Source organism: Phyllobates terribilis, unplaced genomic scaffold (assembly GCF_046119375.1).
Source record: "Phyllobates terribilis strain yellow unplaced genomic scaffold, ASM4611937v1 Scaffold_327__1_contigs__length_2127877, whole genome shotgun sequence".
Classification (NCBI taxonomy): domain Eukaryota; kingdom Metazoa; phylum Chordata; class Amphibia; order Anura; family Dendrobatidae; genus Phyllobates; species Phyllobates terribilis.
In genome coordinates this window covers 1,688,741-1,716,117 of record NW_027363087.1, presented here as the reverse complement: position 1 = coordinate 1,716,117, position 27,377 = coordinate 1,688,741, and the positions used below count along the sequence as shown (strand labels likewise).

Here is a 27,377-nt window from a genome sequence, read left to right as displayed (position 1 = left end):
TTCTGTGATTTTACGGCTCTTGAACCTCTCCCTGGTACTTTTAGGCGTCGTCCTGGTCCTTTTTAATTTTTTTCTATGTGCCATGTCCTTTTCCAAGGGAGAACTTATTTTAGGAAGCTTTCCCCCTGTTGCACTGGTCACCTATTTTGTTTGTTTGCTCTGTGACAAATGTTTATCATGTGGTCAGTGAGGCTGCCTTAACGCTTCGCCTACTCACAACCCCTTAGATTCCCCTAAAGAACTGAGCAGCATGTGCCAGATCTTTGACTTTGGCTCAAAGTAACCTGGCCACCCTCTCCCAGTCCACAGTTGATTTCTCTAGATCGCTTGCTAGCCCAACTTGCGTGTCAATGTTTTCTTTCCTAAGTCGAGTAATTCTGCCCTGTCTCACATAGAAATTGAGGCGCATACTTCCCTATGCACAGATGCTTTCACAAGACATAGGATTTCTTCCCACACATCCTCTGGCATTCCTCGGACAGTGCCACCGCGGATGAGATTGCGTCTGCCCCTGCCCAGTCTGATTCTCCAGGGGTTACCTCTGAGTGATTCTGAGTCTGAGCAGAATACTAAGCTAGCCTCTGCATTGCATGACCTTTGCTGGGCAATGAGGGCCACCCTCGAAGGCAAGTAAGTAGTGTCCTCCTCTCCTTCCCAAAAAGTAGTTTCCTTCCGTCAAGTCCGGCAACCATTCTCTTATCCAACCATGAAGAATTGGTGATTCTCTTACCAAAGAATGGCCGTACGGACTGACTCGTGCCTTCCTCCAGGAGGTTTGAGGTAATTTTCTCCTTGCAGAGTAATTAGTTGTCAAATTTTCTATACCTCCCTCTGTTGAAGCCCAGGTAGCTAGTGTCTAGAGCCACTACCTTGCTCTTCTCTCATTCAGTATCCCTCAGATAAAAGTTCAGGACTCTAAAAAGTGGCAGCAAGTTGATGTCATGCTTCTGTGGCGTGTCTCGTATTTCTTTACAAAAGGTGTGATTTCTTGTGGCAATAACCTCCATTGATAGCGTGCCTGAGCACACTTCCCTTTCCTGCGGGGCTCTCTTATTTTGTTCCCTATCAGGACAAGCTGTTCTTGTTCTCTGTGCTACATTGTTTTCCAAAAGTTGATCAAGTCATTCCCCATTAATGATAACATTGTTCTCCCCTCCTTGTGCCTATCCTCCTGCTGGTCCCAGTGAGTGTTTTCCCTCTGTCTAGATATGGTCAGAGCCATTAGGGCCTATCTTTCTTATGGAAATCTTCCAGAGATCCAATTCTCTTTTTGTGATCCCTGATGGGTCACACTAGGCTGGTCAACCTCCAAGACAACCATTCCCATATTGATCAGTTTCGCTATTATGCAAGCTAACAAGACCAAGGGTAAGGGCCCCGTCACACTAAGCGATGCAGCAGCGATCCCGACAACAATACGACCTGTCAGGGATCGTTGCTGCATCGCTAATACATCGCTGGTGAGCTGTCAAACAGGCAGGCTCACCAGCGATCAGGGGAGCAGCGATATCGTGGAAAGAATCGTTCCACGATGTCCTGCTCCCGTTACCAGCCTGCTGCAAGCAGGAGCAGGCTGGTAACTATGGTAAACATCGGGTTACTAAGTGCGCGTGTGCCCCTAGTAACCCGCTGTTTACCATGGATACCACTCTGCTACGGTGCGCGGGAGCCTCCGTGCACCGTAGCAGAGTGGTATCCATGGTAAACAGCGGGTTACTAAGTGCGCGCGTGCCCCTAGTAACCCGATGTTTACCATAGTTACCAGCCAGATCGTTGGTCCCGCTGGTCACACACAGCGATGTGTGCTGGCCAGCGGGAGGCCAACGACCAAAAAATGGTCCAGGACACTTTGCAACGATCAGCGACCTCACAGCAGGGGCCTGATCGTTGCAAAGTGTCACACACAGCGACATCGCTGGTGAGGTCGCTGGTGAGTCACCAAAACCGTGACTCAGCAGCGATATCGCTAGCGATCTCGCTATGTGAGACGGGGGCTTAAATCTCCACTGTTCAAGATTACTGCTGATTCCACAAGGTTGGTCGGAGCCTCCTGGGCAGTCTGGTTGGCTGCTATCTGGCCTCTGTCCACACTTTTTGTAAAATTTTACAAGATTTACACTATGGCTTCTGCCAACTTGTGATATATGGTGCTGCAGTCTGGTATGCGGTTTGTTATTTGTTGTTTTTCCCCAACCATTGGGCGTTCTCTGGGATGCTCACGGTCCTGTAACTCGCAATTATAGAATTGTGAAAATTGCATTTTTCTTACTGTAAAATCCCTTTCTCATTGAATATACTGGGTCACATTGCTGTTGTCTTCCCATTTTTCAGTACTTTATATGGTATGTTGAACATCTTTTTTGATTTTTTTTCTTATTCTTTCAATATAGTAGTATGAAAAATTTAAAAAAAAAGTAAAGCTGAAACTTACAAATGTTCAATTTCTTCATAATAGTCCTATGCTACTTTTTATCTCCCTAAAGCATCTCTCTCAACTAGTTTTAACCGGACAGCCCCTTTATCACTTATTTGCAGTATGGGTGATGACTTGCTAATCGGTTGGTGTCTGGGTGTTGGGACCCACACCAACGTGGAACTTTCATTCCCAAAGAGGAACATTTATCCCCGATTAGAAATGGAGCATCATATCGGATGGCTGCCCCTATAATCATGCACAGAAAATATGATAGTCATACAACTTAACTCGGAAGAAGAATGATATACGATATGGTATTATTTACCCCTTCACAACATCTGCCATATATGTACGGCACTTAGGGTAGTGCATTCCCGCAAACTGCTGTTCATGTACGCCGCTGCGAGGTCCTGTCACTGCGCTGAATCACGATGGCTGCTGTCTCTTACAGCTGACCATCCCTGCACGTTGTCAGTTGTCATTCCAGTAACTTGGGTATCTATGGTTATGATAAATCATATAGTGAGTTAGTTGCTAGTGGTATTATCCATGGATGCACATGAGGTAAGCGACATAGTGAATCTGAAGAACTATACTTAATTTTTAATTGGAGGTATTTGCTAATATTATAACTACTGCTTGATCTTTGAGATGGGAATACCCCTTTTTAACTTTTTTCGTTCTTGCTAACTGATCTTTAACACTGTGTGTTGCAGGCACTTCTAGACGTGTATCTACTAGAAGATACAGATGAAATAAACAAACACACAATTGTATCCTTTTTCCGTTTACCAGATGACCTAAAACAAAAAGGTCTCATGATTTCCACCATATTTGTGATTTATGCCAGACAAAGGCGTATGGTTTAGTGGAAAAGGCCTGGCTTAAAGTGCAACACTGTGGGCCAAAAGTTCACCAATTTCTTTCACAAATTAAGCTAGAGTTCTCTTGTCTAAACCAAAACATATAGTTTTGTGCAAAACATTTATAATTATTTACAAGACTATGTATTGCAAATAACCTTAACCACTTGTATACCAGATGGTCTATTTTTTGTTGGATGTCATGTACTCGTTCTCAGATAAGCCGGATTCTTCCATAGAATCATTTCCCGCAGCTTTTTCCATCCCTTGTGGTCTAATAAAACTTACTCAAGGCTTTTGGCTTCTGGATCACAATGATTATCAGGTATTGTTTTTACTGTTTACTTGTATTTTTAATTATTATAGTACCCTTAAGGTTGTGTAGATATCTGGGCTGGTAATATCATCCTGGTAATTCTACTGAACTCAACCGGTTCAGTAAAAATACCTTTTCACTTTGCTTTATAAAGAAGAAACCCCTTCAGAAATGCTGTCATGTAGCTGATCTGGCTCTAATAGAAAACGGGGAATTTAGAGTTTTGTCCTTCCACACAATCCATACCATTTTACTTCAGATACACACTTCATTTACAGGGGTTGTCCACTACCGACAAACCCTTAACTCCATTCCCCCTAGAAATGAAAAGTAATGTATATTAGTCTTCCGCAACGGTTGGCAGTCAAGCGAGATAGGCGCTGCTATTCCTGGCAGGTGACATTGTTGTTTCACATGACTGCCGCAGCAAATCCGCAGCGTATTGACTGCAGCCTTTACTATTTTGTCAGAGCAGACGTCTGCGATTCTTGTCTTGTGTCCACATCAACCTGTCACCCGCTGGGAACTACAGCATCGTCATTGCTCAAGGCGCTGCGGCAATTGAATATACAGTGTGTGTCTATGTATATATAGTCTATAATTGATATGTATGTTAAAGGGTTTGGGACTTTAATATTGATTCACAATCTTTAGGATAGGTCACCAGTTTCCAATCATTGGGGGTGAGACTCTCCACACCCCCACTTATCAGCTCTTCCAGTTGCCAGTGGCAGCCAGACGTACTCAGTTGTGAAGCGGAATTACACAGTCCGACAACTGCACAGTAGTCTCTTCCGTGTACTGTACAGGCGGCAAATGTGTAGTACCAGGTTGTGGCCACTTTACAGTTGATGGCGCTGTGCAGCTCCACAGCTGACACTTAAAGCATCTGATTGGTGGGGGGGAGTTAAATGTCACACCCCCAGCATTCAGATATTGATGACCTATCGTAACGATAATCCGTCACTAGCAAAGTCCCAGACAACTGCTTTTAAGGATTTTATTACTCATTTCTCTGAGCTGCCGGCTTCTGCACATCTTTAAGGTAACCTGTCACCTCCAAAAAAATATGCTATTTATCTGCATATATAGTGGTAATCTGCAGGTAAGTGGCTATGGAATCATGTCTGGAAAGCTTACTGGAGAAAGGGATGAAAAAAAGTTAATTTTCCAGAATTAGGACATGAATTCACATCCTAGGAAGGGGTCCGCATGTGTGGAGGGGACTTAGGAGCTGAGCGTCTTCCACACTTGGCTAATGCTGGCTGTAAGACATAGCTGACATCAGTCTCTAACAGCCGCTGCCGGAGAGAAGTTTCCGTTGCGATGGTTACCAATTTAAACACTGCTGCCAATCTGGTGGGGACCGATTAGTTACTATGACAGCCGGTGGTATGCTGAAGATTCTGTCATTGTCCTCTTAATACCACGATCTCAACTACAGTGGGGAAAAAAAGTATTTAGTCAGCCACCAATTGTGCAAGTTCTCCCACTTAAAAAGATGCGAGAGGCCTGTAATTGTCATCATAGGTAGACCTCAACTATGAGAAAATAAATATTTGGTCAATAACAAAAGTTCATCTCAATACTTTGTTATATATCCTTTGTTGGCAATGACAGAGGTCAAACGTTTTCTGTAAGTCTTCACAAGGTTGGCACACACTGTTGCTGGTATGTTGGCCCTTTCCTCCATGCAGATCTCCTCTAGAGCAGTGATGTTTTGGGGCTGTCGCTGGGCAACACGGACTTTCAACTCCCTCCAAAGATTTTCTATAGAGTTTAGATCTGGAGACTGGCTAGGCCACTCCAGGACCTTTAAAAATGCTTCTTACGAAGAAACTTCTTCTTTGCCCTGGCGGTGTGCTTAGTATCATGGTCATGCTGAAAGACCCAGCCACGTTTCATCTTCAATGCCCTTGCTGATGGAAGGAGGTTTTCACTCAAAATCTCATGATACTTGGCCCCATTCATTCTTTCTTGTACACAGATCAGTCGCCCTGGTCCCTTGGCAGAGAAACAGCCCCAAAGCATGACGTTGCAACCCCCATGCTTCACAGTAGGTATGGTGTTCTTTGGATGCAACTCCACATTCTTTCTCCTCCAAACACGCTGAGTTGTGCTTCTACCAAACAGTTCTACTTTGGTTTCAGATGACCATATGACATTCTCCCAATACTCTTCTGGATCATCCAAATGCTCTCTAGCAAACTTCAGACGGGCCCGGACATGTAATGGCTTATGCAGGGGGACACGTCTGGCACTTCAGGATCTGAGTCCCTGGTGGCGTAGTGTGTTACTGATGGTAGCCTGTAAAGTTGGTCCCAGCTATCTGCAGGTCATTCACTAGGTCCCCCCGTGTGGTTCTGGGATTTTTGCTCACCATTCTGGAGATCATTTTAACCCCATGGGGTGAGATCTTGTGTGGAGCCCCAGATGGAGGGAGAATATCCGTGGTCTTTGTATGTGTTCCGTTTTCTGATTATTGCTCCCACAGTTGATTTCTTCACACCAAGCTGCTTGCCTATTGCAGATTCAGTCTTCCCAGCCTAGTGCAGGGCTACAATTTTGTTTCTGGTGTCCTTCGCCAGCTCTTTCGTCTTCACCGTAGTGAAGTTTGGAGTGTGACTGTTTGAGGTTATGGACAGGTGTCTTTTATAATGATAACAAGTTCAAACAGGAGCCAGTACTACAGGTAATGAGTGGAGGACAGAGGAGCCTCTTAAAGAAGAAGTTACAGGTCTGTGAGAGCCAGAAATCTTGCTTGTTTGTAATTGACAAATACTTATTTTCCACCAAAATGTGAAAAAAAAAATCTTTCCAAATCAGACAATGTGATTTTCAGGATTTGTTTTGTCATGTTGTCTCTCATAGTTGAGGTCGACCTATGATGTCAATTACAGGCCTCTCATCTTATTAAGTGGGAGAACTTGCACAATTGGTGACTAAATACTTTTTCCCCACTGTATATACTGCATTACTGTATGTGCTATAAACGATCACCGGTTTCACAAAAATGTGAATAAAAAGTTTTTAAAAGTTGAATAAATTAAAATCGCCCCCTTTTCCTCAGTTTAAAAATAAAGGAACAAAAACATTTGTTGTTGCTGCATTCATAAAAGTACAGTCCATTAAAATACGTAACGAATTAACCCATTAACCCATAAAAAAAAAAAGCTAGAATTTCATTTTTTTGGGTCACCTCACCAACCTGAAAAAAAGTAATTAATAAGCAAACCGTGCATTATATGTACACAAAATTGGTTTCAATAAAAATGTCAGGATAGCACACAAGAGTCTAGGAAAATGGCAACACAAAATAATGTTTTGCTTTCTAAGACCACTTAGAGGACCGGTCACCAAATTTTCCATGTTCAACTGGATATAATAATGGTTGCAGAGCAGTATAAAATGTTTGTTTTGTGTTTTTTTCCTCTTTTTTTTTTTTTTCTTAAATTTTACCCCTAATGAGTTATCACAGAGATGTCACTGGTGACGTATGGTTCTTACACCTGTATGATGCTGACCAATCCATAAGCCGGCAGCAACATAGCAAACACGCCCCACCATAGCGTAGAGCAGGTTTGTCAGTGAGTAGGATGTAATCCCGTTTATGTCTGCAGTGCGATCAGTGATTAGAAAAGAGCTGACAGAAGGGTTTATGGGACACATTTAAAGGGAACCGGTCACCCCCCCCGGTGATATCAGACCTCTACTATGGGCATGCAGGTGATAGAAAAGTAACTCTATACTACCTGTATGGCCCATAGTAGAGGTCTGATGGGAATCTGTCCCCCCCTGGGAGATATCTGACCTCTACTATGGCCATACAGGGTATAGAAAAGTAAATCTATACTACCTGTATGGCCCATAGTAGAGGTCTGATGGGAATCTGTCCCCCCCTGGGAGATATCTGACCTCTACTATGGCCATACAGGGTATAGAAAAGTAAATCTATACTACCTGTATGGCCCATAGTAGAGGTCTGATGGGAACCTGTCACTCTCCCCCCCCCCCCCCCCCCCTGGTGAGATCAGACCTCTACTATGGGCATGCAGGTGATAGAAAAGTAACTCTATACTACCTGTATGGCCCATAGTAGAGGTCTGATGGGAATCTGTCCCCCCCGGTGATATCAGACCTCTACTATGGGCATACAGGTGATAGAAATGTAACTCTATACCTACCTGTATGGCCCATAGTAGAGGTCTGATGGGAACCGGTCACCCCCCCGGTGATATCAGACCTCTACTATGGGCATACAGGTGATAGAAAAGTAACTCTATACTACCTGTATGGCCCATAGTAGAGGTCTGATGGGAATCTGTCCCCCCTGGGAGATATCAGACCTCTACTATGGGCATGCAGGTTATAGAAAAGTAACTCTATACTACCTGTATGGCCCATAGTAGAGGTCTGATGGGAAATCCGGCAACCCCCCCCGGTGATATCAGACCTCTACTATGGGCATGCAGGGTATAGAAAAGTAACTCTATACTACCTGTATGGCCCATAGTAGAGGTCTGATGGGAATCTGTCACCCCCCCGGTGATATCAGACCTCTACTATGGGCATGCAGGTGATAGAAAAGTAACTCTATACTACCTGTATGGCCCATAGTAGAGGTCTGATGGGAATCTGTCACCCCCCCGGTGATATCAGACCTCTACTATGGGCATGCAGGTTATAGAAAAGTAACTCCATACTACCTGTATGGCCCATAGTAGAGGTCTGATGGGAATCTGTCACCCCCCCGGTGATATCAGACCTCTACTATGGGCATGCAAGTTATAGAAAAGTAACTCTATACTACCTGTATGGCCCATAGTAGAGGTCTGATTGCAGAGATATGTGTTTTTATAAAAGCACGTTTTCTATCCCCTGTATGGCCATATTAGAGGTCTGCTATCTCCCAGGGGGTGGCAGATTCCCTTTAAACTCCGCTGTACTGCCCCTCCCTGCACACTGCCACTCATGCAGGAGGTTAGGCTAGAAGAGGTGCATCGCACACTGAGAAACCTGCTCTAAGCTATGGTGGGGGGTGTTCTTTATATGCTTTGTTGCTGCCTGCTTATGATTGGAGGAAAAGTGCACAACCCCCTTGCACTTAACAATTGTTAACTTGTTAGGTGCAAAATACATTGCTAATATCATCGCAACAGAGCCAAAATGAGAAAAAAACCATATTTATTCCTCACTGCAACCATTGTGTCCAGTTACACATGAAACATGTTCTCAAAGTCTCTAGTTAAATATAGAGAAATTGCTGCATGTTTGGTATCACTGTAATCGGACTGCCGTCAACCGCCAAATGAACACCCTCAAAAAAAATAAAATCCAATAATGGAGGATTGGGATGCATTTTTTTTCCTCCATTTGAACCCACTTGAAGCTTGTTTTACCATTATTCAGTATATTGTGTGGTAAAATGAATGGCACTATTCAAAATTAAAATTTGTCCTGTAAAAAATAAGCCCTCATACATTTTTTGATGGCGAAAGGTAAAAAAAATGACTGCAAAAATAAAAAAATCACCATGCCCTGAAAGGGTTAAGTTTTATTGTAGATTTTTTTCCTTTTTCTTTGCTCTCTTCCATAGGATGGTGCAGGGAGCTGCTAGTCCATACAGTGAGCGTGACTGGAATCACTGTCCCTGCAGTTGACGCTCTGCAGAGCAGCCAGTCAGTCTGCAGAGGGCCATTATTACCACTCATTTTGCAGAGAAATATGTTTTTTGGAGGTGATAGGTTCCCTTTAAGAAAGAATAACAGATCTTTTTTCCACTTCTAGAATTCAGTGGACTGTCTGCTCCATCCTGCCACAAGTAAGGTAATGCCATGGCAGCACAATCTGATTATAGAGACCTTAATGTGCCATGGAGACCACAGACTGGCCCTACGCTATATTCTAGCTATGAAGCCTCCAATATTCAACAGTGCAGAGGTCAAACGTCACATGACTGTATTTTTAGAAAACAGGTAAGTTTTGTTGCCTTTGTCACATGTTAATTTCTAGTTGTCTTTAGACAATTAAAGAATCATGATGAATTGGGGCACAGCGATAGGTTTATGGTATCCACTGGCTGTATATTTAATGACCTATCACAATTTGTAGGCACATTTTTGAGGCCTGGAATCTGCAAAAGCTCCACTCCAGCCGATTGAATGTTGAAGAGCTGCTGAAACATATGTATGAAACATGTCAAGAAATGGGGCTTGTGGAAGATTTGCTGAAGCTTGCCTTCACAGATTCTGAACAAGTAAGAGGCCATAAAGCCAGCATAACCATGACTGTAGAAAGTTTCTTTACTCTGTCTGTCTCGTTCTCGCTATCGCAGCTTTTAGAAGCCCTCTCCCACCCAATCAGCACCCCTGCGACACAAACACGGGCTCCTGATGGCAGTCATGGCAATCTGAGGTCAAATAATGACCTCTGTCTGCCAGCTACAGTGGCCTGTTAGACCATGCAAGAAGGATGGCCTAAAAGTCTTTTGTTTGTGTAACACTGACAGGTGTAATGCATTATCCCAGTGATCAGAGTAATAAAAGGTAAAATCCCATAAAGGAATGAAGTAAAGTAAAAAAAAAAAAAAAAAAAAATTGAAAAAATATTTTAAATAAGAACAAAAAATTAAAAATAATTCAATAAATATGTATATGTCTGTAAAGAGAAACGAAAAAGTGCTCATTTTGTATTACCACATCCAAAACGACCCGAACTATAAAACTCACTATTTAACCCCTTCAGTGAACACCATAAAATGGCAAACTATGCTTTTTCATCATACCATTGAAAAAAGTGGAACAAAATGCAATAAAAAAGACGTATTTAAATAGCTGGTAACGTCGTCATCTTCTCCCTCAAAAAATAGACGCCATACAGCTTCATCAGTGGAGAAATAAAAAAAAAAAAAAAAGCTATAGTCCTCACATGACTGTCAGCAGAAATATACAAACATTATAGTTCTCAAAATATGGGGATGCAAAAACTGTTGTGTTTTTTTTTAATAAAAGGGGGGGGGGGGTTTAGGGCGCAAAAGTGGCCAAACACAAAAAAAGTAATAAACCTGGTGTCTCTGTAATCATGCTGACCCACAGTGAAGGCGTTAAAAATAAAACCAATTCTGTTGATTTGTTCACTTTGCCTCCTAAAGATTTAAGTAAGGCTCAGCTCACATTTATCCTGCTCTCTATGATGAGAGACCAGACCGAGTACAGAGGAACTCTGTTGCATCATCATGGAGGAGAATGGATCCCTCAGGGGTTTCATCTGAATCACATCATTCGGAGATTTAGATGGAAACCCCAATGTAAGTGCTCAACGTAGAGCACAGTATAGATGTGATCCCAAATGTTATGTAAAATGTTCCCAATAAAAGCTTTGATTTAATTCACAAAAAAACAAGTCCCCACTCAGGTCCGTCACCTGTCAGTGGAAATATAGAGGGTTTCCACCTTACTGGTTGCACAAAGGCTCTGGAAAAGTGAAATTGCTCACCGCAAAAGAAATCCAGCAAATTCTGCACTCCCAGATCCAAATGCCCCCCTCCGTCTAAGCTGCACAATGTGCCTAAACCACGTTTAGCGTCCACAAATTTGGCACTTCTGTAGCGTTGAGGGCCCGCTTAAATTACGGGGTACATGTTTCCGGAAGCACAGGTTGGGCATAATGTATGGGCACTACAATGGCAGGTTTGCATTTTTAACTCTGCATCATCCATTAAAATTGTCACTACACCTGTAAATAAATTCCCAATTGGGTGTAATTTCCAAAATAGGGTTACTCGAGGGGGAGGTTCTGCCCTTCTGGTACGTTGGGCTCTGTATGTGGAGTCCACAAACTATTCTACAATAATTTATTCTCAAAGAGTCCTAGCGCTTCCTCCCCCCGAGTCTCACCATGTGGGTAAGCAGTACTGTATAGCCACATATGAGGTATTGCTTGGTCAGCAGAAATTGTGTGATAAACTTTGGTACCATTTCTACCCATTTTCCCTCGTAAAACAACATTTTTGTGGTATGAATACAGGATAAAAAATATCTTTTTACTGTGTTAGACAGTAGATAGAAAAATATTCAAATTTAAGAGTCCTCAGTGGTTGATGCCTTTTAATTGCTAACTGAAAAGATGGTAACAAATAGCAATCTTTTGAGACTGCTCGGGTGTCTTCATTAGGTATTATTCTGTGACACATTCTACTATAACTTGTTCACAGAGAGACAAATAATGCTCCTTCCATCCTGAGTCTCGCTGTATGGCTAAGCAGTGCTGTATTGCCACATTCAGAAGAAATTGTGTGGCAAATTTTGGTACCATTTTTACCCATTTTCCTGTGTGAAAATGGAAAATTAAATTATTTTTCTTCACTGCTCAATGGTATAAAATTCTGTGACACACCCGTGGTGTAGGGTGAATTCACTGAAGTGTAGTTTGTAAAATGTGGGTCACTATTGGTAAGGTTCTGCTGTTCTGGCACCTCAGGGGCTCTTCCAGTGGGTCATGGCACCCGTAAATCATAACAGTAAAATCTGTACTACAATATGGTGCTCTTTCCCTTCTGAGCTTTCCACTGTGCCTGAAATGTAGTTCCTGCTACATGTTGGGTATTGGTGCTCTGGGGGAAAAATGGACCTCACAGGTAGTTGTGCAATTTTTCCTATTAATTCTTATAAAAATGTAAAATTTAAGGCTAAAACAACATTATAGTGTTAAAAATGTGATAATTGTTTCTTCACCACCCAATGGTATAAAATGCTGTGAGACACATGTGATGTCCACATGTTAACTGCACCCTTGCATGAATTTATTGAGGGGTGTAGTTTGTAATGTGTGGAAATTTATTGGTGGTGTCTGTTTAACTGGCAATGTAAGGGACACTGCCAATGAAACATGGCACCCTCAAACCATTCCAGCAAATCTGCACTCCTATGGTGCTCCTTCCCTTCTGAGCCTTGCACTCTGCCTTAAAACTAGCTTTCAACCACATATGGGGTATTGGCAAACTCGAAAAATTTATCCAATTTGTTAATCAATTTCTTCAATTTACTCAGTCCAATATTATACAATTCTGTGAGTCACCTGAGGGTTAAAAATGCTCATTTCACCCCTAGATGAATTTCTCAAGTGGTGTAGTTTCCAAAATGGGGTCACTTGTGGGGGGTTTCTCCAATAAATTCCAGTCAAAATGGCACACCAAAATTCAAATATGTCTCCTTTACTTCCGAGCACTGCCTGTAGTTTTTCCCTAAATATGGGTTATCGACGTACTCGGGAGAAATTGCACAACAAATTTTGTTGCCCAATTACTCCTGCTTCTCTTGTGAAAATGAAAAGTTTGGGGCAAAACCAACATATTTGATGGAAAAATGTGATCTTTCATTTTCACGGGTTAGCGTTATAAAATTCTGTGAAGCACTTCTGGGTTCAAGGTGCTCACCAAACCTCTAGAAATATTCATTGAGGTGTGTAATTTCCAAACTTGGGTCACTTGTCAGGGGGATTCCACTGTTTAGGCACATAGGGGCTCTGCAAACACGACATGGAGTTAACTATCTATTGAAGGCAATTTTGTAGTCAAATGGTGCTCTATCCCTTCCAAGCCCTGCCGTGCGCCCAAATAGTAGTTTTCCTCCACATATGGAGTATCTGTGTACTTGGGAGAAATTGCAACAAATTTTGGGGTACATTCTTTCCTTTTTCTCGATTTAAATGAAACATTTGGGACCACAGCAACATTTTTGTGGGAAAAATGTAAAATTGTATTTATTCTTTCTTCCATATTGCTTTAATTCCGGCGAAGCACCTAAAGAGTTAATAAACTTCTTGAATGTGGCTTTGAAGACTTTGAGGGGTGCAGTTTTTAAAAGGTGTTACTTTTGGGTATTTTCTGTCACATAGGCACCTCAAAGTCACTTAATTTACAAAACCAACATTTTTTATTTTGTTGGAAAAATGAAAAATTGCTGATAAACTTTTAACAATTGTAACGTAACAAAAAAATTTTTTTAAAAAAAGTTGCTTTTGTAAAGTAGACATGTGGCAAATATTAGTTTATTTATTTTTAGTGGTATGACCATCTTTTTTTAAAGGCATAAAAATGAAAAGTTTGACTTTTTTTTTAACTTGTCAAATTTCCAATCTTTTCATAAACACAAAGCATATTGACCTAAATTTACCACTAATATGTGTCATAATTACTGAGATATGATGTCGCATTCCAGAATTATTGCCACACATCGGTCAGAATTGAAAAATGTTGCCTGGTCAGGAAGGGGACACCATGACTTTTTGAGGGTTTCCAATATAAATGCCCCTCAGTCACTTCAAAAATAGATTTTGTAAATGTCTATAAAAAATTGCTGCTTAACTTTTAAGCCTTCTAACAGCCAAGCAAAATAAAGAAATGTTGGAAAAATTATGTTAACGTCTTAAATGCTTAACTATTTTTTTGTGACCTAGCTATCTGGCTCCATGACAGTAAATTCTGAGTTTCAAAATTTCTAATTTTCCAAATTCTAAGTCATGCTGCTCTCAGATTACATAGCAAAAATTTGGTGACAGATTCTTTAACCCCCCGAGGGTGGTCGGCTCATTAATGACCAGGCCAGTTTTTACAATTCTGACCACTGTCACTTTATGAGGTAATAACTCTGGAACGCTTCAACGGATCCCCCTGATTCTGAGAATGTTTTTTCATGACATATTGTACTTCATGATTGTGGTAAAATTTCTTCAGTATGACTTGCATTTATTTGTAAAAAAAAAAAAAAGACATTTTCAAACTTTGAATTTTCATGCCCTTAAATCAGAGCGATATGTAGCACAATATAGTTAATAAATAACATTTCCCACGTTTCTACTTTTACATTTCCCACGTGTCTACTTTTACATTTCCCACGTGTCGACTTTTACATTTCCCACGTGTCGACTTTTACATTTCCCACGTGTCGACTTTTACATTTCCCACGTGTCGACTTTTACATCAGCACAATTTTAGAACCAATTTTTTTTTTTGTTAGGAAGTTATAAGGGTTAAAAGTTGACCAGTGATTTCTCTTTTTTCCAACAAAATTTACAGAACCATTTTTTTAGGGACCACATCACATTTGAAGTGACTTTGAAGGGCCTTTATGACAGAAAATACTCAAAAGGGACACCATTCTAAAAACTGCACCCCTCAACGTGCTCAAAACCACATTCAAGAAGTTTATTAACCCTTCAGGTGCTTCACACAAATTTTTGGAATGTGGAAGAAAAAAATGAACATTTTTTTTTTTTCACAAAAATTTTACTTTAGACCACAATTTTTATTTTCGCAAGTGTAACAGAAAAAATAAAGCCCAAAATTTGTTGTGCAATTTTCTCCTCAGCACGCCGATACCCATTATGTGGGGGAAAACCACTGTTTGGGCGCACGGCAGGATTCAGAAAGAAAGGAGCGCCATTTGAGTTTTTGAATGTAAAATTTGCTTGAATAATTAGCAGACGCCATGTCGTGTTTGGAGAGCCCCTGATGTGCCTAAACAGTGGAAACTTCCCACAAGTGACACAATTTTGGAAACTAGACCCCTCAGGGAACTTATCTAGATGTGTGGTGAGCACCATGAACCCCAAGGTGCTTCACAGTAGTTTAGAACATGGAGCCGTAAAAATAAAAAAATCTAACTTTTTCCACAAAAATTATCTTTTAGCCCCAAATTTTTCATTTTCACAAAGGTAAGAGGTGAAAATTGACCCCAGAAAGTGTTGTGCAATTTCTCCTGAGTGCACCGATACCCCATATGTGGGGAAAATAGACTGTTTTGGCGCACGGCATGGTTCAGAAAGGAAGGAACACAAAATTGGCTGGAATTGAGAGTGGAAGCCATGTCGCGTTTGGAGAGCCCCTGATGTGCCTAAATAGTGGAAACCCCCCACAAGTGACCCCATTTTAAAAACTAGACCCCTCAAGGATTTTATCAAGGGGTATAGTGAACATTTTGAACTTAGAGGTACGACACAGAATTTGATAACATTAGGTCATCAAGTTGTCATTAGTCTTGAGTGCAAGTGCTCGCTACTTGAGTACTCGGGTATGCACCATGTATCGCGGGTGCTCGAGTGACATGTTCGAGTCTCCACTCGCATGTTTCATGGTTGTTAGACACCCAAAAAAAAAAAAACATGCTTGGACCACTCGTGCATGGCAGGCAATCCACGCAACTTTTTTTTTTTTGGCAACGAATCATATGGGGCGGAGACTTGAGCATGTCACTCGAGCATCCGCGATACTCAGCGCATACCTGAGCACCCGATGCAGACTCAAGTAGTGAGCACTTCCGCTCAACACTAGTCACCATATCGTCTTTTTTTTTTTTTTTCACTTTTAAAAAAATCCCAACCCTAACCCTAGCGTTTATTTTTTACACCGTTCCTCGTGCGGTATAAGTGATTAGACGACCTTATTCTTCGGGTTGGTGCGATTTCAGCGATACCAGATCCATATCAGATTTTTATGATTGACAGCTGTCACACACGAAAAGGTGCTTTTTTTTTTTTTTTTTTTTTGCATAGACTAGTTTTAGCATCGCCATATTTTGAGAGCTATTATTTTTCCATATTTTGGCCGACAGTCATGTGATGGCTTGTTTTTTATGGGACAAGTGAATGTTTTTATTGGTACCATTTTTGGGCACGTGACATTTTGTGATCGCTTTTTTCTTCCGATTTTTAGGAGGCAGAATAAACAAAAACCAACAATTCAGGAATTGTTTTTTTTTTTTTTTGTTTGTTTGTTTTTTTTAATGCATTTCCGCATGTGGTAAAATTGATAAGGCAGCGTTATTCTTTGGGTCAGTACGTTTACATCAGTGCCACATTTATATATTTTTTTTATGTTTTGGCGCTTTTACACAATAAAGAGTGTTTTATTGAAAAAAAAATTTTGTATCGCTTTTTTCTGTGACCTATAACTTTTTTTATTTTTTGGCTGATGGAGTCTTCTACATCTCCCTTCTCCACTGGTAGAATCTCCTAGCTGGTTATCCAGTATGCATTCAATCAGACAACGCCACAGCCGTGGCATACATACACCGACAGGGCTTAACAAGCCGCAAATCCGTTATCACGGCGGTCTCATGGATTCTGGTCTGGGCCGAGTGACACGTGCCAGCAATATCGTCAGTACACATTCTGGGGGTGGACAATTGGGCCGCCGACTTCCTTAGTCATCAGACTCTCCTCGGGCGAGTGGACACTCAACCCCATCGTGTTCGATAAGATCTGTCACAGATGGGGCACCACCGACGTCTATCTAATGGTGCCTCACTTCGTAGCCAGGTCTCGCTACCCCTCTGGCAGTCGGTTATGACACCCTCCTCATTCCATGATTTCATTTTCATCTTCCTTACCTCTTTCTGCCTCTGCCACTGATCCCGAGAGTCATCAAGAAGACCAAGGCAGAGGGAGTCCCAGTAATCATGGTGGCTGTAGACTGGCCCAGAAGGGACCTACTCTCTCTCTCTCAGGGTCCCCTCTTCCACCAGAATTCTCTGTCTCTGAATTTAATGGCATTGGTTTTGAGAGAAGCATGTTTTTCATCCCAGGTCATACAGACCATGGTCAGAGCAAGAAAGCCCGCGTCCTCACGCATTTAACATCGGACTTGGAAGGCCTTTTTTTTTTCTTTTTTTTTTTTTTGATGGTGTGAAAACAACCTTTTCTGCTCACATGTCTTTTTCTCTTCCATCCATCTTGGCTTTTCTCCAGTTGGGACTCGACTCTGGGCTTTCTATCAGTACTCTCAAGGTTCAGATCTCTGCACTCTCAATTCTTTTTCAACGGAATTTGGCTTCTCGTCCCAAGCTCAAGACCTTCCTCCATGGAGTTGCTCGCCTGGCTTTGCCATATTGCCCTCCTGTAGGCTCTTGGGACCTTTAATCTGGTCTAAGCATCCTTCAGCAAGCCCCCTTCGAACCTATCCATGACATCTTGTCGTCATTCCTTTCCTGGAAGGTTGCCTTTTTGGTAGCCATCACGTCCTTCAGAAGAGTTTGAGCTGGCAGCTCTCTAGTCGCTCTCCTTTTCTCATTCTCCATCAGGACAAGGTAGTTTTCAGACCAGTTCCTCCTTTCTTAAGGTAGTCTCCTCATTCCACATCAACGAGGACATTGTTCTGCCTTCTTTCTGGTCATCTCTGGTTCATCCCCTTGAAAGATCCCTTCACAAGCTGGACCTGAGCAGAGCTCTGTGTCTACCTATCAAGGACCGCTTCATTCAGATGTTCTGACACCTTGTTTGTCATCTGAGGGTCATCGCAAGGATCTCCCTGCTACAAAATCTAACCATCGCTGAATTCGCTCGGCTATACTGGAGGCATATCGCGCTACACACAGGCTACCCCTTCTGGGAGTAAGAGCGCTCTCCACCCAAGCGTTGGGGGCTTCTTGGACTGTTTGCCAACAGGCCTCTGCAACCCAGATTTGCAAAGCTGATACCTGGTCATCTCGTTACACTTTCACAAGGTTCTACAGAGTAGATATCTACGCCTTGGTCTATGCTGGCCTAGGTATGAAGATTCTGCAAGCGGTGGTCGCCTGCCGTCCAAGCTGATTTGGCAGTTATTCTATTCCCTCCTTGGGACTGATTTAGGACATCCCATGGTTACCTGTGTCCCCCAATGAAGCAATAACGAAAGAAGGATTTTTTGTACTCACTGTAAAATCTTTCTTAGAGCCTTCACTGGGGGACACAGCATCCTCCCTGGTTTATGCCTATGTTGGGCCTATGTGCCTCTGTTGGGCCTGTATATAGTTCGGTTGTTTGTTGCTTCTCTTACTGCTTGTTCACTAACTGACGAGCTTTGTGCCAGTCGATGGGTGTATACTGCTGAGGAGGAGCTAATTCTTTTTTTGCCTAGCGGCCTCCCAGCGACAGATGCATACACTCATGGCTACCTGTGTCCACCAATAAAGGCTCAAAGAAAGAGCTTTTACGGTGAGTACCAAAAATCCCTCTTTTGCGGGACGAGTTACAGATTTTTTTGTTGCCATTTTGGGGCACATAATGTTTTATGATTGCTTTTTATTCAGATATTCAGACACAATGAACAAAAAACAGTAATTTAGTTATTTATGTTTTTTATTTTTTGCGCCGTTCACTGTGTGGTAAGTGATAAGACTGATTTGTCCATTGGGTCGGTACGATTACAGAGATACCAGATTTATATTGTTTTTTTTTATGCTTTGCTATTTTTATACACTAAAAACAATGTTTTACAAAAATGAATTAGTTTTTACATTGCCATATTCTGAGAACTGTAACTTTTTTTTTTTTTGCTGAATGAGCCATATTGCAGTTTTTGTTTTGCGGGACGGTTTGGCGATTTTAATTTATACCATTCTTTTTTTCTTCATATAACTTTTTGAAAGCTTTTTATTGAAAATTTTTGTGAGTCAGTCTGATGAAAAAGTGACATTTTTGGTGGTTTTTTTATTTTCTTAACGCCGTTAGCCGTAAGGAATAAATAACGGACCAGTTTTATAAAGTGGGTCGTTCTGGATACGGTGTTAACAATTGTGGGGGTTTTTGGGTTGTTTTTTTTCACAAACACTGCTTTTTGAGTGGCAAAATGACTTTTTGTGATTTGGGTGTGCTTTTTTGGGTGTTTTTTACATATTTTATTTTACTTTTTCACTTTTCTTTGTACTTCGTCCCACTGTGGGACATTTTTCGTGTACTGCAGTGCATGAGACGGTCAGTGAGTCACGGAGTGTGCTTGTGAGACCAGGCTTATAGCTAGATCTTACGGACCATCGTACCCTGGGGTCATCAGATGACCTCTAGGTACCATGATAACCATCGGTACCCGCAGTTTTCATTTTGTGGGTCCCATGGTTACAAAGGGGATCTTGCAACCCCCTTACAACCATTTAAATAGCTCTGTTGCGATTGACAGCAGTATTTGAGGGGTTAATTTGCCCGATCAGTTACAAAAGCGGCCAGGGCCGATTATAGCAGGGTGTCAGCTGTCGCATACAGCCGACGGGCAGCGCTACAATCTTATTCCCAATCGCCGTTTTAAAACAAATCAGGAATAAGGCCCCTTTACAACTGCCGTTCTAATACGTATCGGCAGTCGTTAAGGGGTTAAAGTTTCAGCTGTTTTCAAGACATATCCACCTAAATTTACCCCTGAAATAAAGCACAGTGTCACGAAAAACCCTTTATATGGCCTATTCAGAAATGCTAAAACTGGCAGTGACAGGAAAAGGTTAACTGCCACAAATTGTAGGACATTTTCCTGTGCGATTATACGACGTTTCTTTTAGAATTGTCACTTTTGTTCCGGTAGGAACAGTGATTCAGACAGAACGTGAAGGTTTCCTTTTGCCTTATGCTTTAATAAATCTTTATTTTTATTATAGGATTACTTGCATACATATTTGCGCACAAACGGAGGTATTCAAAATCAAGAGATCTTGTTGGTACATCATTTACAGAGAGCAAATTACATACCAGCTTTGCGGCTAAACCAGTCACTGAACAATTATCACCTAGTAAGTCCTCTGTTTCATTTTAAAGAGTATCATGAATATATATGTAAGTAATAACAATAAGTGAAAGTGATTCCATAGTTCTGTCTTTTAAGGACTGGAAGGGCTATCTCTCCTTTTCAAAAATAGTTTCTCTGACTGTTCTGTCTGAACACTGAGATGGTGAGGTGCCAGCGCCGAATACATGCCTTATAATGCCCCTTTTAAATACAGTATATAGATGCTTGCAGCTTCACCCCCAGTTGGAGGTGTCTGTTTTCAGGAAACATAGGAAAGGGTTCTTTACAGTCAGAGCAGTCAGACTGTGGAATGCCCGACCACAAGAGGTAGTAATGGCAGACACTATAACAGCTTTTATACACGGCTGGATGATTTCCTTGATACACGTAACTTTGTGGGTTATAGTTAATTTAGTGACAAAATGTACAATTGGTGGAAGAAGGTTGATGGACCTAGGTCTTTTTTGCAACCTATGTAATTATGTAAAATATCTTTTTATTTTGTGTTTCACACATTTTTTTAACATCATTAAAAAAGATTTTCTTTTTTTAATTGTTGGCTTGGCATATTATCCCCCATTACAGAGCAAATCTATCGCATCAATGCATTGTAAAGCTCATCTCGATCTGGTCTGGCTCCTTCCTGACACTAATTGGTCATATAATCGCTGGGATCAAAGTGTAATGGGATATTACGGCTTCCTAAATGGCATACATCCCTGACTTGAGTAAGAAATCAGTCCAATGTTGAAACATGTAGCCTTGTATTCCTTTAATAATTTCTGTTGATGACTTTACCTGCCTGTCATACTCTGCAACGCTCGTATCACCCCTTTTTTTCATTTAATTTATAAACTTTTTGTTTGATCTGTATACATTGCTTTTTTCAGCAATGTATACAGCGATCGTGTAATTTCTGCCTTCTTTACGGGGAGTTCTCCATTCCTGCTGCTGCACATCTCCATGCAGCTGCTGATTCTGCAAGGATGTTCCAAAACTAAATTGCAGAGTCATATGCAGACCTCACAGACAATTTTGGCAATCAGCAGGTTATTAATTATGTAATAATTGTTGGCTAAAGCAATCCCCCATAGTCATTTTGCTATGTAAAGATTACGTTGCATTTCGTGAGGAGAGTATCTGAAAAATGTGTTCAGCTATGGATGTATTTTTATACTTTTTCTTTTCTGTGCAGAATGATTTTGACAGATGCCAGCTGGAAAGAGGAGCTGCCAGAAACTCTATAGTGGATCACTATGTCAAAATACTCCCAAGTGTGCAGCAAACTCTGGCCAGATCCTATCCTTCTATTGTTTGGAAGAAAGGTAACTGAAAGTTGTAGCTTTCGGCTGTATGTAATATCTTATTAACTTCACCTTCATTAATTTTGAGGGGACAGATATTGGAATTGCTTTGGCATTTGCTGGAAATTCATAGTTTTCAAGTCAGATGAACTTGAGGTTACTTTGCTTACTTTCTATTACAGCTGTTTAAAAAACATTTAAAGGGATACTGTCACGTTTAATAATGGTACAAACCTGGCAATATAGCGTTAATCTGCAAGTTAGGCTGGGCAGGACTTAAAGGAGTTGCCCACTGCTTTAACATTGATGCCCTATCCATAGGATAGGGCATGAATGTATGATCGGCCAGGGTCCCGCCCGCGGCATCCCCACCGACCAGCTGTTATCGGTGCAGCGGCCGCCGGCCGGAAGTCCTTGCCTGCGGTGCTTGGCTGTCTGTCTGTAGTGGCCGCCGCTTGTAACTGCACATCCTCCTCCCATTCATCGGGAGGCCGATGTTCAGTTACAAGCGGCGGGCACTGCAGGTAGAGACTTCCGGCTGGCGACACCTGACACCGATAACAGCCGATCGGCAGGGGTGCCGCGTGCGGGACCCCAGCCAATCATACATTGATGCTCTATCCTACGGATAGGGCATCAATGTAAAGTAGTGGATAACCCCTTTAAAGCTACTTTGTCCTGAAAGTGCAGCTTCTTAGAGAAAATGAACTATATTACTCCAGGGAGTCGCTGACTTTAAGCCATACAGACAGGTGTGCCCGGCCAGTCACCGCTCACAGCACTTTGACTGACATCTGGCTCTGCACTGATGCACATAAGTAATATAAAGCCTCAAATGTTCCACCCCTCGCTCCAGGTCTGATCTGAGCTCTGTAAGAAATGACCGATCAATACACCACATGGGTCTGTTAGGGGCACCGACGTGTGACGTACAAATAAAAACAATATGCATGTGTCAGAGATGACTAATGGAAGTACCAAATGTAAATGTATAATGTACAGGTAAGAGCAATGCGTATTCAGTGAAAAGAAAGCGATATATAGTGGGACTGCGCATATGACCTTGATCTCCAGCTTGATAAATAGTGTTCAATTCTTATGTGCAAAAGTTCTGCCCATAGACCAATGTGTAAATGCCAAGACAGGAACATTATGGATTGTCGTCTGCCTATTAATACAAAAATGAATGCATAAAATAAACAGAAATGTAGTATCAACATATACTAGCGCCAAAGGAGATGGTAAGGAAGAAATACTAGGCTGCAGCCAGAAGCACGGGTCCTGTGTGACGGCCTGTAAATAGTCATAAATAGATGGTACTGTCGCACTGATTGGAGGTAGCAGAGAATAGAAAAGAGGAGCACGCAAAACAGAAAGTAATATCTAGAATTTATATTAAACAAATTTCACAATGGAAATTAACTTGGACAATAAAATAATATTCCTAAGGAGACAAGCTATATATGATATTTAGGCAAAGCGTTAATAAATATAATGTTTCTCTGTTTAACGTCCATTTGCATGGTAAGAAATGCTGCTGCTATTGGAAACGTGCCTGCTATGCCGCTAAATAGCTCATAGTCTGTAAGAATGAATACACGGTGCTTAGTAAAAGCATACAGTTAGTGGGGCTGGTCCCTTGATTAGAGGCGTGAATTCCTGGTAAGTAAAGAGTGCGGGGTGTCTACTCCCCTGTACGTACTCCGAAGCCCACAGTTACCTGCTGTCAGGTCCTGGGCCATGCCGTAAAGCAGGGAGCTGTAATCTCCTAAGTGCTATGTAGAGCCAGGGCACTCCGTCCGGTAGCATCCCTGGTAACCACACGGGCGGAAGGAGCTGGTGACGTCATAGCTGCTGACTATGGTGTCCTATGAAGGCCAGAAAAGAGGCTTCATTATTCATCATTCTTCAGATGATTTGTCAGTGTAGATGAAATAGTATTAAAGGAGTTTTCCAGGCTAAAAAGAATTCTGCAGTCTGTGACTGCACACTGCCGAATTGTGATAAGTTTACAATGTGCACACTGCCACAATTTCCCTTTCAATTGGGTATTTATACAATTTGCATAGTTGCAGCCGGTTTGACTCTCTCGGCCACTACTCTCAATGAAGTTGGCACATGACCACCCACTCTTGTTTAGAATATAGGAGAATTGTTAATTTGTGCTGATTGCACTCAGTCATGATTCGGCAGTCTTCAGTTACATGGTGACGGCAGACAGTTCTAGCGGGCAGCAGAGTTGTCACCGGATAGCGGCCTGTAATGTCTGTAGGTTTGACTACTCTACCATTGTTAAAATACAAATACATATCCAAAATATTCAACACTAAGCAACAGTTTCTTGTTTATTCTAGTGACAAGACCCAAACCTTTATCTACTGTTGCAAAACCGGCTCCCTCAGGGAGTGTGATTACCGAAGCTGACTTTATCCGTAACGTGCTGCTGAAAATAAAGGAAGTGTCTGCAGCTAGTGAGAGTAGAGACTTCTCTCCTTATAAAAGGTAAGAAATGTGCCTGGGCTTTCATCTGAGAATCCATTTATGGTACTCCCATTCCTACACAGTACTTAAGCTCTTCTATGTTTGAACCAATGTATCTTTTGTGGCACAGTGACATTAAAATGCTTTTGGTAGGAGACCATTTCTGTAGAGTTCTGTAGCTGTAGTCAAGAGACTTGTCTTGTTCTGCTTAGTCATGTAAAACTCAAATGGTATAAATTAATAGAATAGTGAGACATTAAAGGGTTGTCTGATATAGAAATATCATTTAAGTATGTTTCTCTTATGAAGTGCTCTTGGTCCCCTGACTGCAGCAGTCAGCCTGGACATGTAATGTGCTGGAAAGTGAGTATGCCTTTTTTTTTTAAATACATATTTTAAGTGCATACATGCATTGCAAATATATATTTTTTCCAATACCGGACAACCCCTTTAACTGACTTGTTTAAAACAAAAGTTTTTTTTTGTTTTTTTTTTAAAGTGGTTGCCCATTAAAAGACTCCTTTATTGCTGGCCCCATAAATTAAAAAATTCTCTACTTCCTGGATCTGCATTGCTCATAGATTGTGTACTCCGCCAGTGTCTTGATGAACAATAATGTCTCATGACTCATGTAAGCCACTGATTGACTACAATCTTCATAATTACATCTTTGCAAAAAGTTTATTCGCCTCAGGATAGAAATGTGAAGGCTGCTGTCAGTCTGCAGCCACCGATTGACTGCGGCAGTCATGTGACCTCAGGAGACATGAAGATGAGTGTCCGTCCTGCTTCGTGTGTGCTCAAGTAGGATTCTACCCTAAATATTTATATAGCAACATTGATTCCATGGTGCTGTACATGAGAAGGTGTTACATGCAAAATACATATCACTTACAGTAAAGAAGCTAACAATGATAGACTGGTACAGGAGGAAGAGGGCCCTGCCCTTGCGGCTTACATTCTACAGGATGATGGGGAAGGAGACAGTAGGTTGAGGGGTTGCAGTAGCTCTGGTGTTGGTGAGGTGGCAGCAAGGTCATGGCAGCCTGTAAGCTTTCTTGAAAAGATGGGTTTTCAGGTTCTGTCTGAAGGATCCGAATGTGATGGCTAATCAAACGTGTTGGGGCCAGATTTCCAGAGGATGGGGAATATTGGGGACAAGTCTTTTAGGCGATTGGGTGAAAAACTAATGAGTGTGGAGGAGAGAAGGTGGTCTTGGGAGGACTGGAGTTTACGTGAGGGAAGATATCGGGATATTAGTTTGGAGATGTACGGAGGAGAAAGGTTATGGATGCCTTTGTAGGTCAGTGTTAGTAGAAGTTTGAACTGGATATGCTGGGGAATTGGGAGCCAGTAAAGGGACTTGCAAAGAGGGGAAGCAGAAGAGTAGCGAGGAGAGAGATAAACTAGTCAGGCAGCAGAGTTAAGGATGGACTGGAGAGGTACAAGAGTGTTAGCAGGTAGGCCACAGAGGAGGATGTTGCAGTAGTTGAGGCGGGCGATGATGGGGTATGCACAAGCATGTAGTAGATTGAGGGTTTAGGAAAGGACGGATTCTGGAAATATTTTTAAGCTGGAGGCAACAGGAGGTGGCGAGAGCTTGGATGTGCTGTTTGAAGGATAGGGCAGATTCAAGGGTTACTCTGAGGCAGCGGATTTCCGGTACGGGGGGAAGCTTGATGTAGTTTATTACTACAGATAGATCAGGTGGGGAAGATATGTGAGATGGAGGAAAGATAATGAGTTCAGATTTATCCACATTAAGCTTGAAGTGAGAGGAGGAGGATATGGCAAATAGATACTCAGGGATTCTGGACAGCAGAGGTGGATCTGAGTGTCGTCAGCATGCAGATGCTACTGGAAGCCATGGGAATTTGAGTGGTCTCCAGCCAAGGGTATAGATGGAGAAGAGTAGGGGTCCTAGGACAGAGCCTTGAGGGACTTCAACAGAGTGAGGGCCGGATGAGGAGGTAGAGTGGGAGATTCTAAATGTGTGGTTGGAAAGGTATGAGGTGAGGGCAAGGTCTTTGATGCCAAAGGAAGAGAGGATTTGTAGTAGATGGCAGTGGTCAACTGTGTCGAAGGCAGATGACAAATCAAGGAGGAGTATTGATAATTGTCTGTTAGCTTTGGCTATAAGTAAGTTAGTGATTTTGGTCAGGGCCTTTTCAGTAGAAAGGTGAGGACAGAAGCCAGATTGTAGGTCGTCGAAGAGAGTTAGATGAGAGGAAAGTTCAGCGTGAACTGCTGTTCAAGGAGTTTGGAGGCGAATGGGAGCAGCAATATGGAGCGATAGCTGGACTTAGCAGTTGGGTCGAGCAATGTTTATTTGAGGATAGACGTGATTGTGGCATGTTTGAAAGCAGAGGGGAAGGTAGCAGATGTTAGTGATAGGTTGAAGAGATGGGTTAGGGATGGAATAAGTGTGGTGGTGAGATTGGGGAGGAGGTGGAATGCGATGGGGTAAAGTGCACAAGTAGTGAGGTGTGATTTGGAGAGGAGATGAGGAAGTTCACCTTCATTGATGATCGAGAGGGTGGTTATGGCATAAGGGCATTAGTCTGGTATGCAAAGGAGTTTGTGGTGGTCGAACAATAAAGACTTGCCTTGTTTGGTCAATCTTATTTTTGCAGTGTGTGGCAAAGTCCTCAGCAGCGATTAGGGAGGTCGGAGGGGACAGTGCTGGACGGAGGAGGGGAGTTAAGTGTTGAATAACTGTTTGGGTTTGTAGAATAAGGAAGATACAAGGGATGTAAAGTGGGCCTGTTTAGCAGAGGTGAGGGCTGATTTGAGTGCGAGTGTTGCGTGTTTGAATGCAGTGAAGTCCTCTTTCGAATGTGTTTTCCTCCAACACCGCTCCGCAACCCTGGACACTTGCCGAATCTTTTTAGTGAGGTTATTGTGTCAGGGTTTTCTTTTGATTTGTCGCACTCTGCCATGCACGAGTAGGGCGACCGCGACAATAGCTGATGTGAGAGTGGCATTGTAGAAAGCAGTGGCGCTGACTGTGTCGTGGAGTGAAGATATGGATGCTAGTGGTAGAATAGAGTCAGAGTGTGTGAGTGTCTAGATGTGCGAGGTTTCTGCGGGGGGTGTTATGGTTGCTGGACATGGCTGACAGGTGAAGAGGACAGGGATGAGAACGTGAGTAGATGGTGGCCAGATAAGGGGAGAGGGGAGGTTGTGAGGTTAGATAGGGAGCAGAGTCGAGTGAAGATGAGGTCTAGTGTGTGTCCGTCTGTGTGGGTGGCTCAGGAGGACAAAGTCCAAAAGATGAAGTAAGCGACAGGAGTTTGGAGACTGCTGACTGGCGGGTGTCGGTGGGGATGTTGAAGTTACCCATGATGATGGTGGGAATGTCAGCAGAGAAAAAGTGAAGAAGCCAGGTGGAGAATTGTTCAATAAAGGCAGTGGCAGGGCCGGGAGGTCGGTATATGACGGCCACTTGGAGGTTGGAAAGAGAGTAGAT

General features: G+C 42.3%; 1 protein-coding gene across 1 annotated transcript in view; it reads left to right on the top strand.

Annotated features, from left to right (window-relative positions):
• Window positions 1-27,377, top strand: part of LOC141221657 (protein ELYS-like) — a 120,174-nt gene that overhangs the window by 52,647 nt on the left and 40,150 nt on the right. The window contains exons 19-25 of the mRNA XM_073666554.1: window positions 3,133-3,189; window positions 3,458-3,604; window positions 9,383-9,570; window positions 9,707-9,851; window positions 19,996-20,127; window positions 21,319-21,448; window positions 23,782-23,929. Coding sequence (XP_073522655.1) covers window positions 3,133-3,189; window positions 3,458-3,604; window positions 9,383-9,570; window positions 9,707-9,851; window positions 19,996-20,127; window positions 21,319-21,448; window positions 23,782-23,929 — 947 coding nt within the window. The remainder of the gene's footprint in view (window positions 1-3,132; window positions 3,190-3,457; window positions 3,605-9,382; window positions 9,571-9,706; window positions 9,852-19,995; window positions 20,128-21,318; window positions 21,449-23,781; window positions 23,930-27,377) is intronic.